The sequence below is a fragment of the Oryx dammah genome, unplaced genomic scaffold, assembly GCF_014754425.2.
Source record: "Oryx dammah isolate SB20612 unplaced genomic scaffold, SCBI_Odam_1.1 HiC_scaffold_2, whole genome shotgun sequence".
Classification (NCBI taxonomy): domain Eukaryota; kingdom Metazoa; phylum Chordata; class Mammalia; order Artiodactyla; family Bovidae; genus Oryx; species Oryx dammah.
In genome coordinates, this window is record NW_024070186.1 from 190,505,500 (window position 1) to 190,516,864 (window position 11,365).

The 11,365-nt window shown below is 49.2% G+C and overlaps 1 protein-coding gene across 3 annotated transcripts; it reads left to right on the plus strand.

The window, feature by feature from the left end:
* Positions 1-3,738: 3,738 nt before the first annotated feature.
* TBL2 (transducin beta like 2) lies at positions 3,739-11,365 on the plus strand. Of its 3 annotated transcripts, none has more exons than XM_040261115.1 (7): positions 3,739-3,934; positions 5,423-5,553; positions 5,792-5,976; positions 6,605-6,756; positions 7,076-7,202; positions 7,560-7,712; positions 7,948-11,365. In XM_040261115.1, the coding sequence occupies exons 1-7, from the start codon at positions 3,805-3,807 to the stop codon at positions 8,408-8,410; spliced, it is 1,341 nt and encodes a 446-aa protein (XP_040117049.1). In that variant the 5' UTR covers positions 3,739-3,804; the 3' UTR covers positions 8,411-11,365. The 3 variants fall into 3 exon arrangements, with proteins under 3 accessions (XP_040117049.1, XP_040117066.1, XP_040117057.1); XM_040261132.1 differs by having other exon boundaries at positions 3,884-3,934; positions 5,792-5,953; XM_040261123.1 differs by lacking the exon at positions 3,739-3,934 and having other exon boundaries at positions 5,492-5,553; positions 5,754-5,976.

The window sequence follows — 11,365 nt, forward strand, 5'->3', positions numbered from 1 at the left end:
CCCTAGTTGGACTCTGGGTTTGATTCCTGGCTTCCTTATTGATGTGGGGTAAGTTACTTGACCAGAGCCTAGGATTTTTTTGGGGGGTCTGGTTAAAGTTATTTCTTAGCATCATCTGTCTTAAAGGATCAACTGAGTTCACAATGTCAAAGAATATTATACTCTCAACTGATCCAGAGCCCTATTCCTGCCTCTCCTTGTCCCCCACATCAATACATTAGTGTCACAGACCTGCAGGTGTCCCCAGGTTCACTTTTCATCTGTGTCACCCCTGGAAAATCACTTAGTGAGCATCTCCTAGAGCATTAGTCCCCTAATCTGTGGGATGGGAATGTGAGAAGATTCAAAGAAATGCAAGCGCCTGGATCAACAAATGTCATCAGCAAAATGCTGGGTGAATGAAATTCTTAAAAGTACCTCATTGTCTCTAGGTGGTGGAAAAAGTAGTTCAGGACTGGGCCTTTGGTTACAAACAGCAAATAAAGGAGGAAAGGCCCCAGAATGCTCTGGACATCCCCCTTCTGGCCCTCCCCACCCCACTGCCCAGAGCTGAGTCAATGCCAGCTTCTCCCCTTCTCCCCTCACCAAGGACAAAAGGGAAGGAAATGAGGCCACTTCATTTGCTCTCTGAATGGATCTGTTTCCTCACCCGAGGTTGTGGGTGAGTCTGTCTGTCCCCTAGTCTCTGCAGCAGCCTCTGTGCTTGGAGGGTCCTTCTAGAGCCAGAGGGCCCACACTGCCAGGAGAGGCTCTCTGGTGGCCAGGTAAACGTTTGAATCTGGCAGCCCTGACTCTGGTACTTCCACTTGTTCTGAGTTGTGGGGCTGGGAGGCCCATGGAGCACATTTGTTTATGGGAACGTTCCGTCTACAGTTAAGTGGGTCTGGTCTATCATTAGTCTTTCAGAATATCTTGTGTGTGTGTGTGTGTGTGACTAAATTCTGCCAACTTCCTGGTTTTTGATATTGCACTACAGTTATGTTGCCATTGGGGGAAGCTGGGGGAAGAGTCCATGGACTTTCCTGTTCTTTTTTTTTTTTTTCTCAACTCCTTTTGTATCTATAATTCAAAATTTAAAGTGTGTTGTTAAAAATATTTCCAGGGACTTCCCTGGTGGTCCAGTGGCTAAGACTCCACACTCCTAATGAAGGAGGCCTGGGTTTGATCCCTGGTCAGGGAACTAGATCCCACATGGTGCAATTAAAGATCCCCCAAGCTGCAAATAAGACATGGAACAGCCAAATTAAAAAAAAATCTTTTCAGCTTCCTTCCTACCGTCAGCCCACCCCTGAGTCCAGGCTCTTTTCACCTCCGTCTTGGACTCTTGCAACCACCTCTTGGCTTTCCTTCTATCTGTTTGGTCTTGGCACACACTAGTCCATCCATAGAATCTCCAAGATACCAATTTTGACCTATCTCACCCTGAAATGACTAGCAGAGGCTACCGTTTGCTGGGCTGAACTAGCACTCAAGGCCCTCAAACACCTTTCCAATCTTGCTGTTTAGTTGCCGAGTTGCGTCCGACTCTTTTGCCACCCCACAGACTGTAGCCCGCCAGGCTCCTCTGTCCATGGGATTTCCCAGGCAAGAACAATGAAGTGGACTGCTATTTCCTTCTCCAGGGGATCTTCCCGACCCAGGGATCAAACCTGCATCTCCTGCACTGTCAGGCAGATTCTTTACCACTGAACCATCTGGGAAGCTTCCAATTTTACCTGCTACTTTTTTTTTCTTGCCTGCATTGCCTGGTTTGCCAGATCTTAATTACCAGACCAGGGACCCAACCCATGACCCCTGTGATGGAAATGTGAACCACTTAACCACTGGCCTGCCAGGGAATTCCCCTACCGGCTTTTTATTTTACTCATACCCTGCCTCCACACAGCATCCTCCTGCTCAAGTCTTTGCTGAGGCTGTGCAACCCACTAATTCCAGAACTACCCTTTCCCTTCTCCATTAACAGTAAAAATTCATCTGAATTTCCCAATGCTAAGTTGAGCTATTTCAAATCCTGAAAGATGATGCTGTGAAAGTGCTGCACTCAATATGCCAGCAAATTTGGAAAACTCAGCAGTGGCCACAGGACTGGAAAAGGTCAGTTTTCATTCCAATACCAAAGAAAGGCAATGCCAAACTACCACACAATTGCACTCATCTCACATGCTAGGAAAGTAATGCTCAAAATTCTCCAAGCCAGGCTTCAGCAATACGTGAACCGTGAACTTCCTGATGTTCAAGCTGGTTTCAGAAAAAGCAGAGGAACCAGAGATCAAATTGCCAACATCTGCTGGATCATGGAAAAAGCAAGAGAGTTCCAGAAAAACATCTATTTCTGCCTTATTGACTATGCCAAAGCCTTTGACTGTGTGGATCACAATAAACTGTGGAAAATTCTGAAAGAGATGGGAATACCAGACCACCTGACCTGCCTCTTGAGAAGTCTGTATGCAGGTCAGGAAGCCACAGTTAGAACTGGACATGGAACAACAGACTGGTTCCAAATAGGAAAATGCATTTGTCAAAAGGCTGTATATTGTCATCCTGCTTATTTAACTTCTATGCAGAGGACATCATGAAAAACGCTGGACTGGAAGAAACACAAGCTGGAATCAAGATTGCTGGGAGAAATATCAATAACCTCAGATATGCAGATGACACCACCCTTATGGCAGAAAGTGAAGAGGAACTAAAAAGCCTCTTGATGAAAGTGAAAGAGGAGAGCGAAAAAGTTGGCTTAAAGCTCAACATTCAGAAAACAAAGATCATGGCATCCGGTCCCATCACTTCATGGGAAATAGATGGGGAAACAGTGGAAACAGTGGCAGACTTTATTTTTGGGGGCTCCAAAATCACTGCAGATGGTGATTGCAGCCATGAAATTAAAAGACGCTTACTCCTTGGAAGAAAAGTTATGAGCAACCTAGATAGCATATTCAAAAGCAGAGACATTACTTTGTCGACTAAGGTCCGTCTAGTCAAGGCTATGGTTTTTCCAGTGGTCATGTATGGATGTGAGAGTTGGACTGTGAAGAAGGCTGAGTGCCGAAGAATTGATGCTTTTGAACTGTGGTGTTGGAGAAGACTCTTGAGAGACCCTCGGACTGCAAGGAGATCCAACCAGTCCATTCTGAAGGAGATCAGCCCTGGGATTTCTTTGGAAGGAATGATGCTAAAGCTGAAACTCCAGTACTTTGGCCACCTCATGCGAAGAGCTGACTCATTGGAAAAGACTCTGATGCTGGGAGGGATTGGGGGCAGGAGGAGAAGGGGATGATCGAGGATGAGATGGCTGGATGTTATCACTGACTCGATGGACGTGAATCTGAGTGAACTCCGGGAGTTGGTGATGGACAGGAAGGCCTGGCGTGCTGCGATTCATGGGTCGCAAAGAGTAGGGCACGACTGAGCGACTGAACTGAACTGAACTGAAGACTTTCCCACCTGTTGAACGGGAGTAATAATTGGACCCTTGCCTCCTTGAAAGGATCCAGTGTGATGACGGCTGGAATAATGCCTTTACTAACGATTATCAGTAAAGTAGTCCAGGGAAGGCCTCAGCCTGGACTGCGTGCACTACATCACTTACCCCGCAACGCTTCAGCGACCACGCAGCCTCAATGGCCAGGCCCCGCCCTTCCGGGGGCCCAATGATCACGGCCCCGCCCCTGGAGACTCACCAAAGACCAGGCCACGCCCCTCGGGACGCACCAACGGCAGGGCCCCGCCCCGTGTGCGTGCGCGGCCCCGTGGAAACGTGCAGGCGTCCGCCCCGCCAGAGGCTGAGGTGGCAGTGGCCCTACCGACATGGAGCTCCCGCAGATGCCGGAGCTGATGGGGCTGTCGCTGTTGCTCGGGCTGCTGGCCCTCGTGGCGACGGCGGCGGTAGCGCGGGGGTGGCTGCGCGCGGAGGAGGAGACGAGCGGCCGGTCCGCCGGTGAGTGTGGCGGGGACGGGTAGGAGCGACCCGCGAGACCTCGCTCCCCGGCCTCCTCGGGGGTCCGACCCCACTGTTCGGGCCTGTGGGGGTGTCAGTGACCCGCCCTCCCTGCCTCCGTTTCTCCTCTTATGACACGAGTTTCCCTTCCCTAGAGTAGGGGCCGCCTTGCCCGACCCATCGCGCCCCTTTGGGACGATCTGTTAGAACCTGGGTCCCGCGCGGCTGTGCGCTCTTTCCGTGGCCGAGACCAAGCCCCCTTCCCTCGAAGCACAGCTGAGAGGCCGTTCGGAAACTTTCCCGCGCGCTCTTGGTTCGTTATTTTATGAAAACGGGGAGGAAGGGACAGAGACGTCCATTTGTGAACGCTCTGGTCTACCGACATACAACATTTATTGAATACTACGTCCTGTAGGCTTTGGGATCTTTTCCTTTGGGGAGTCCAGTGTCGGGTAAAAGAACATCTGAAAATGTAAGTGAAAAATACAGTGTCGTGGGTTTCATAGAAAGATCAGTATTAGAATACTAGTACTAGCTCAGTACTAGTACTCCCACGGGTGGGCGGGGGTCAAGTAAAGAACCCTGAAGGTGGGGTCCTCAAGGATCGAAGTATAAGGGTTTGCCAGGACGGCCAAGAGAAGGAGAATACTCCTGGCAATAGCAACGTGCAGGAAGCCAAGGAGTCCTGAAACAGTGTTTGGTTTGACTGTGATGTGAGAGGAGAGGAGTGGGCTTGTTAGACAAGGCTGGAGAGGCAAGCAGAGGGCAGATTTGCCTTTGTAACAGTGGCCTCCGGAGTTTTCTTCCTCTAGGAATTGAGGAGCATCTGTAGTAATCTGACACATGCCCACTTTGCACCCGTCCTGATTCTCAATTAAATTAGCTATTTTATACAGAAATGACTGGCACCCTTTTCGGCACAGGGGACGTGCTCAGCACATGTTGACTACCTCTCATTCCCCGGTTCTCTCTGGGATTCCCTCTGAGCCTTTTTTAGTGCTTGTTTTGGGTACTATGCTTGTCATTTCGTATAATCTCACCCAATTCTCAACTTTTCTTCTAGAACAGCCAAGGCCCAGAGCAATTAAGTAACTTAACCTGAGAGCAGCGCCAGCAGCTTCTGTAGTGCACATTATCCCTCACTTAGAGAGGTCTGGTTAAGAATCTGCTCTCCACTGGCCTTTCTGTGAACCCACTGAGCTGTGCCTGCCCAGAGAGGGCACCTTCTGTAATGTGCAGTGGGGTGCTGTATGGTTATGTTATATACACTAATAGCAAGCAGCCTCCCCAGGACCACTCAGTGATAGAGACATAGTCCATACCCAGGTCTGATTCCGAAGTTTCTGTTTTTACCCCGTGTATTCCTCTCTCTTCTCGAGGACAGGGTCATCTCTTGTGCCTCTCCACTCAATGCCTGGCCAGTCATCAGCGGTCACTGAGTGCTCACTGAGCGAGTAAATAGATAGTTGACCTGGCCCTTCCTTATAGGCCAAAAAGCAAACGGATGTCCACCTGACAAGTCCTTGAAATCCAAGAAGCAGAAACCACAACAGCGGATTCGCAAGGAGAAGCCTCAGCAACACAACTTCACTCACCGCCTTCTGGCTGCAGCATTGAAGGTACATGGGTACCCAGGCACAGCCCTGCAGACTTCTCCTTTGGAGGATTCTGTGCATGTTACAGATTCCTCTGCCTCTGACCCAGATCAGGGGGGACACCCTGTGCCATCTCTTCTCCTGACATCCCATCAGCAGCTTGTTGTTGATCTAAGCAACAGGGCCCCTGAGTCATGGTTGCATGGGTTTGCGCATTTGCCCAGGGGGTTCCTTTTCATACCTGCTGCTGCCCTTGCCCTAGAGCCACAGTGGGAACATAACTTGCATGGACTTCAGCAGCAATGGCAAATACCTGGCTACCTGTGCAGACGACCGTACCATCCGCATCTGGAGCACAAAGGACTTCCTGCAGCGGGAGCACCGCAGCATGAGAGCCAACGTGGAACTGGACCATGCCATCCTGGTGCGCTTCAGCCCTGACTGCAGGTGGGACAGGATGGAGCCCCAGGCGCGCCTGCGGAAGCCCTGACCCAGGCCTAGGTCCTTCTCGTACCTCGTTTGGGATACTGAGTGGGGTACCTAGCATCTTCCTTGTGGTGGCAGGCAGAAGGGGACAGCTGGAACACTGTCTGAGGCTCCCTGGAGGGTCATACAGCTACCTAACAAGGAAGTAGCGGAGAAGGCAATGGCAACCCACTCCAGTACTCTTGCCTGGGAAATCCCATGGACGAATGAGCCTGGTAGGCTACAGTCAATGGGGTTGCGAAGAGTCGGACACGACTGACATGACTTAGCAGCAGCAGCAGCAACAAGGAAGTAGAGTGGGGAAAATCTGTTCCTATTTGGGAAGTACTAAAGCCTGACTGATTTCCAGGTTAATCTTAGAAGCTCTCATGGTTTTCTCAACCCTAGAGAGAAGCTAAAGGAGCCAGAACTATGAGAGTCCTAACCTTCTAAGGAGTTTTAAGAGATTCTGAATTAAGGGTTGTGAGGCTGGACTATAGGTCCTGAAAGGAGATCTTGATTTTCCTTAAAGCCTGCCTAGCATAGGACCTCACACACACAGGTCTCTGTGTCTGAAGGAGTGAGAGACTTGTCTGCTCCCTGTTTCTAGAGCGTTCATCGTCTGGCTCGCTAATGGAGACACCCTCCGTGTCTTCAAGATGATGAAACGAGACGATGGGGGCTATACATTCATGGCCACCCCAGAGGACTTTCCTAAAAAGCACAAGGCACCCATTGTCAACATTGGCATCGCTGACACAGGTGAGAGGCATTCAGAGGATGGAGCTTGCCCCAGGCAAGAGGGAATGGACTGTTATATTCACTGAATGAGTGAATGCAGCCTGAGAGGTGTGCTCAGTTCTGGTGTGACAAAAGGGACCTTGTTTGGGCTCCCCTGGAGTTCCTGGGAGCCATAGCAAGTCCCCAGAAGAGGCAGGAAAAACACAGTCTTCAGTCATATCCTTATCTTTGGCGACCCTTGGTGCAGGAGGGGAGCATGATACGAAGGGCAGCAGAGGCCTTCATAAGTCACTTGATCGGGTCACTGACCTCAGCTCATGTTACGCCCCCTCACCCCCAGGGAAGTTCATCATGACTGCTTCCAGTGACACAACCGTCCTCATTTGGAATCTGAAAGGCCAGGTGCTGTCCACCATCAACACCAACCACATGAACAATACATATGCTGCTATATCCCCTTGTAGCAGGTAAGGAAGAGGGGACTCTGGCATTGGATGTGGGCTGAGGTTGGCGCTGGCGGCTAGGATGGAGAGAGAGTTGAGAGCCAGCTTCAAATAGCAGAGGGAGCAGGCATGTGAAATCAGGACACCTGGATTCAAGTCCTTAGTTTCTACTTACTCATTTAAAGCATGTAAAAGGTTGGGGCAGGGGTACTATGTATCTTATAGCTGTGAGCTTGAACTGACGTCATGTATAAAAGCATTTTAAAAGACAGTGTTATTTAGATACACGATTATGAACTCTCTCAGGAAAGGAATTTAGTGGATCTGCAGGAAAAGCTGCCCTTACAGTTAAGTTTGAAAGGAACCTGGGTTGTCCGGCAGGTTTGTAGCCTCGTGTGGCTTCACCCCAGATGTAAAAGTTTGGGAAGTCTGCTTTGGGAAGAAAGGGGACTTCCAGGAGATTGTGCGAGCCTTTGAACTGAAGGGCCACTCTGCAGCTGTGCACTTCTTCGCTTTCTCCAGTGACTCCCGGAGGTGAGTGAATCCTCTGAGTTCTTACCAGTTTCTTACTAAGACTCCCAGCCCCTCTTGGCAGCCAGGAGTCTCCAGCCATTCTCTGCAGCAGCTGCGCCGTGGAGGGGTTTCTGGCCCTCAGCAGGAAGTAGACACAGCAGTGGAGTTGGCTTCCCAGCTAGTGTCCCCAAGCGCCGTCCCAGCACCCTCCCCTCCAGGGGGTGTGAGGCTAGAGCCCTGACTTTCCATGCTGCAGGATGGCCTCTGTCTCCAAGGACGGCACGTGGAAGCTGTGGGACACAGACGTGGAATACAAGAAGCACCAGGACCCCTACCTCCTGAGGACAGGCCGCTTTGAAGAAGCGAGCACCGTGCCATGCCGCCTAGCGCTCTCCCCTGATGCCCAGGTCTTGGCCTTGGCCAGTGGCAGCAGTATTCATCTCTACAACACCCGGAGGGGTGAGAAGGAGGAGAGCTTCGAGCAGGTCCACGGGGAGTGTATCAGTGACTTGTCCTTTGACATCACTGGCCGGCTTCTGGCCTCCTGTGGGGACCGAGCAGTGCGGCTCTTCCACAACACGCCTGGCTACCGGGCAGTGGTGGAGGAAATGCAGGCCCTCCTGAAGCGAGCCTCCAACGAAAGCACCCGCCAGAGGCTTCAGCAGCAGCTGACGCAGGCTCAGGAGGCCCTGAAGAACCTGGGGGCCTTGAAGAAATGACTCTGGGAGGAGGGACAGTAGGAAGGATCTGACCTGCTGCTGTCTCCACTGCTGCCGTTTCCCTGGTACTCCCCAGCTGGAAGCCTTTTGAAAGGAGTGTCCTTGATTTTCCTAATGGCAGCTTCTCTCTCCTTTTCCCCATTGAAACTATTCCAGCCTACTCAGATCTCTCTCTCCTCTTGCTGGTGATGACTCCTGGCCTACTTGATGACCTCCCAGGCTAATGACCAAGGTGCTTTTCTTTTTCCTGGGCCCAAGGGGTGGAGTCTCTCTTCCCCAGGCATGGAGGAGAATGGTAATTAGAAGAGAGAGAGCACATAGTCTTTGACCTTGGGACAACACACCCTGCTATCCAAAGGAGCTTGTAATTGTGGAGGCAAAACCCAGGGAAGACCTGAGTGCTAACCAGCAGTCTTGGAGGGGTGGAAGACTGAGATTCCTTATTCCAGAACTGGGGAGTGGCTCAGGGAAAGGCTGATCTTAACCCAGGCAAAGCGCCTAACTTCATCCAGAAGTAATTACGGGATTTCATTCTGTGCCTCAGTTTTCTTGTTTGTCAAATGGAGAATAATTATCTTTTGACCTCCTTCCTAGATTTGAAAGAAAAGTGGAAAAGAGTCATAATCTGTTGTCAAATATCATTTATTAACTACTGAGTAAAACTGGGACTCAAACAGGGCAGTTTTAATCTCTTGGGAAAGCTGTTTCTGGGATTTGATTGATTGTACATTTCATATTTGCTTCTGCTTTAAGTTGGGTGGAGGAATCACAAAATCCCAAGATAGGGCTCTTCTCTTCCGGGAGGTTATATCCTGTTTGAGGAGAACTTCTTTTCAGTTCATCCAACATTTGCTTGCCTATTCTGTGCCCAGTGCGGCATGGACACTGGAGATAAATATGAATAAGACATGATTTCTGCCATCGAAGATGGCTGGTGGACGAGAGGTACACAGGTCTGTGAAGTGTTTTTTGTTAGTCTGTTCACAGCTGGAGAAGGCTGTGGTAAAAGTCAAGGCAAGAGAGAAGACTGAATCAGGACAGAGGCAGTGACGTTGAAGGGATAGATTGAATAGATTGGGTATTTAGAAGTTCACATTTTTGGACTTTGAGGACTGCTTGGATGGGAGAGCTAAGGGAAATGAGGAATCTAGGAAGACTTGAGCCTCAGCAAAATTTATCCAAAATAAATTCTTCCCTCTCCCTAAAACTTAGACCTCCCCTAATCACCCCCAACTCATAAAACATGTGAACAAATCACAGCATTGGAGTTATCCTCAGTTACTCCCTTTTCTATACTCCCTCTGCCCTACTACACGATTACCATTCACTCCACCAGAAACTTCTTTGGGTTACATGGCAGTAAATCCTGAATCCGTTACTCCTCTCCATCTCTTCTGATACCATCCTGGTCCTAGCCACTGTCATCTCCAGGGCCACTATAATGTAGCTTCCCCATTGGCCTTCCTGCTTCCTGGCTTGCCTCTGTTAAGTCACTCTTCTACATAGCAGAGTGATCTCTGAAAAATGTAAAGCAGATCACATCATTCCCAAGGTAGAAACCCTCCCAAGACTCCCCATCACACTCGGAATAAAATCCAAAATTCTCACTGTGGCGTACAAGGTCCTGTGTAATCTGGGTTCTTCCTCCTTCTGTGATCTTGTTACCACCCTCCCAGTCGTGCCATTCCTCCAACCAAGCCAAGTTATTTCCAGCTTCAAAGGGGACTTGTGCCTCTGTTCTTCCCTCTGCTTAGAAGCATTTTTTTTTCCCCTTCTCTTGGCAGACTTGCCATGCTTGTCATAATTCAGTTCTCAGTTTCAGTTACACTTTAGAGACCCTCCCTGAAGACTTAATCTGAAGTAGCCATTTCCACCAGTCATATCACATCCATCACATTAGCTCATTATATTTTAGTTTGCATTACTTAATGCTATCTGAAATTATTTTGTTTGGATATTTGTTGGCTTCAGGGGTGAATTGGGCCACAGTTGTCTGGGTGAAAGACAGTAGGAAAAGGTGGGAACTGAAGTCATCTCTAGAGGGCCTTTGTCCTGGGTCAGGGGCAGGGGTGGCTGTGACTTCATATTCAGGAATCCAGCAGAAGTTGCCCATTTCAGAGAAGCCAGAAGTTGGCAATTTATTATAAAAAGAAAAATGTTAAGCACTGTAGGAACCAAACAAAATGCTAATGGCAGGATGCAGCCCAGCAGTCTCTCATTGGCAGCTTTTGGATTGCTCATTAAGCCACTGGAATGTGACTTGTCTGATTTGCTCTGTATCCCACACAAAGTGCCTGGAATAGAGTAAGCACTCAATAAATGTTGAACTCGAACCAGGGCAGCTAACAGAAACGTCAGTACCCTCTGTACACTGCGGTTTGATGTTCCTAAGAATAGACTTCTGACTGATAATGCTGTGCACCTGGGTCCTGGTGAAACTTTGCTTGCTGACTGTCAGAAGAATGAGACTAAGACACTTTGCATTTCTGCTTGGGTCTGGCTTTACTCTCATTGCATATCCAGGAGGGGCAGTGATCGGAGAATGTAGAGTTACTGAAGTCAGAAGCCTTTGGTTCCAGTTTTGGCTGGGGCACTTATTGAACAGACACATCACTTCACCTCTCTGAGTTTGTTTCCTCATGTGTAAAATGGAAATAAATCTGGCCCTGCATGCCTTGCCAGGGCTATGAATTTCTAATAAAATGAATGAAAACACTACAGGAGAGTCATTACAGAGATGTCCAGAGGACCGAAAACAGCTCCTCTCGCTAAAGATGAGGCTGCTTCCTTTGTCAGCATGGCGAAAGTTTCCTGGATATTCATGTAGCCCAGAGGCCACTGTGGTTTTTTTGATAAAAAATTCTTGTGTGTGAAGGCAGTGTTAATACTTTAATATTACTATTTCAATTTATGTGGGTTTGAAAGTTTTCAGAATAAAAATTTGGGGAAATTAAA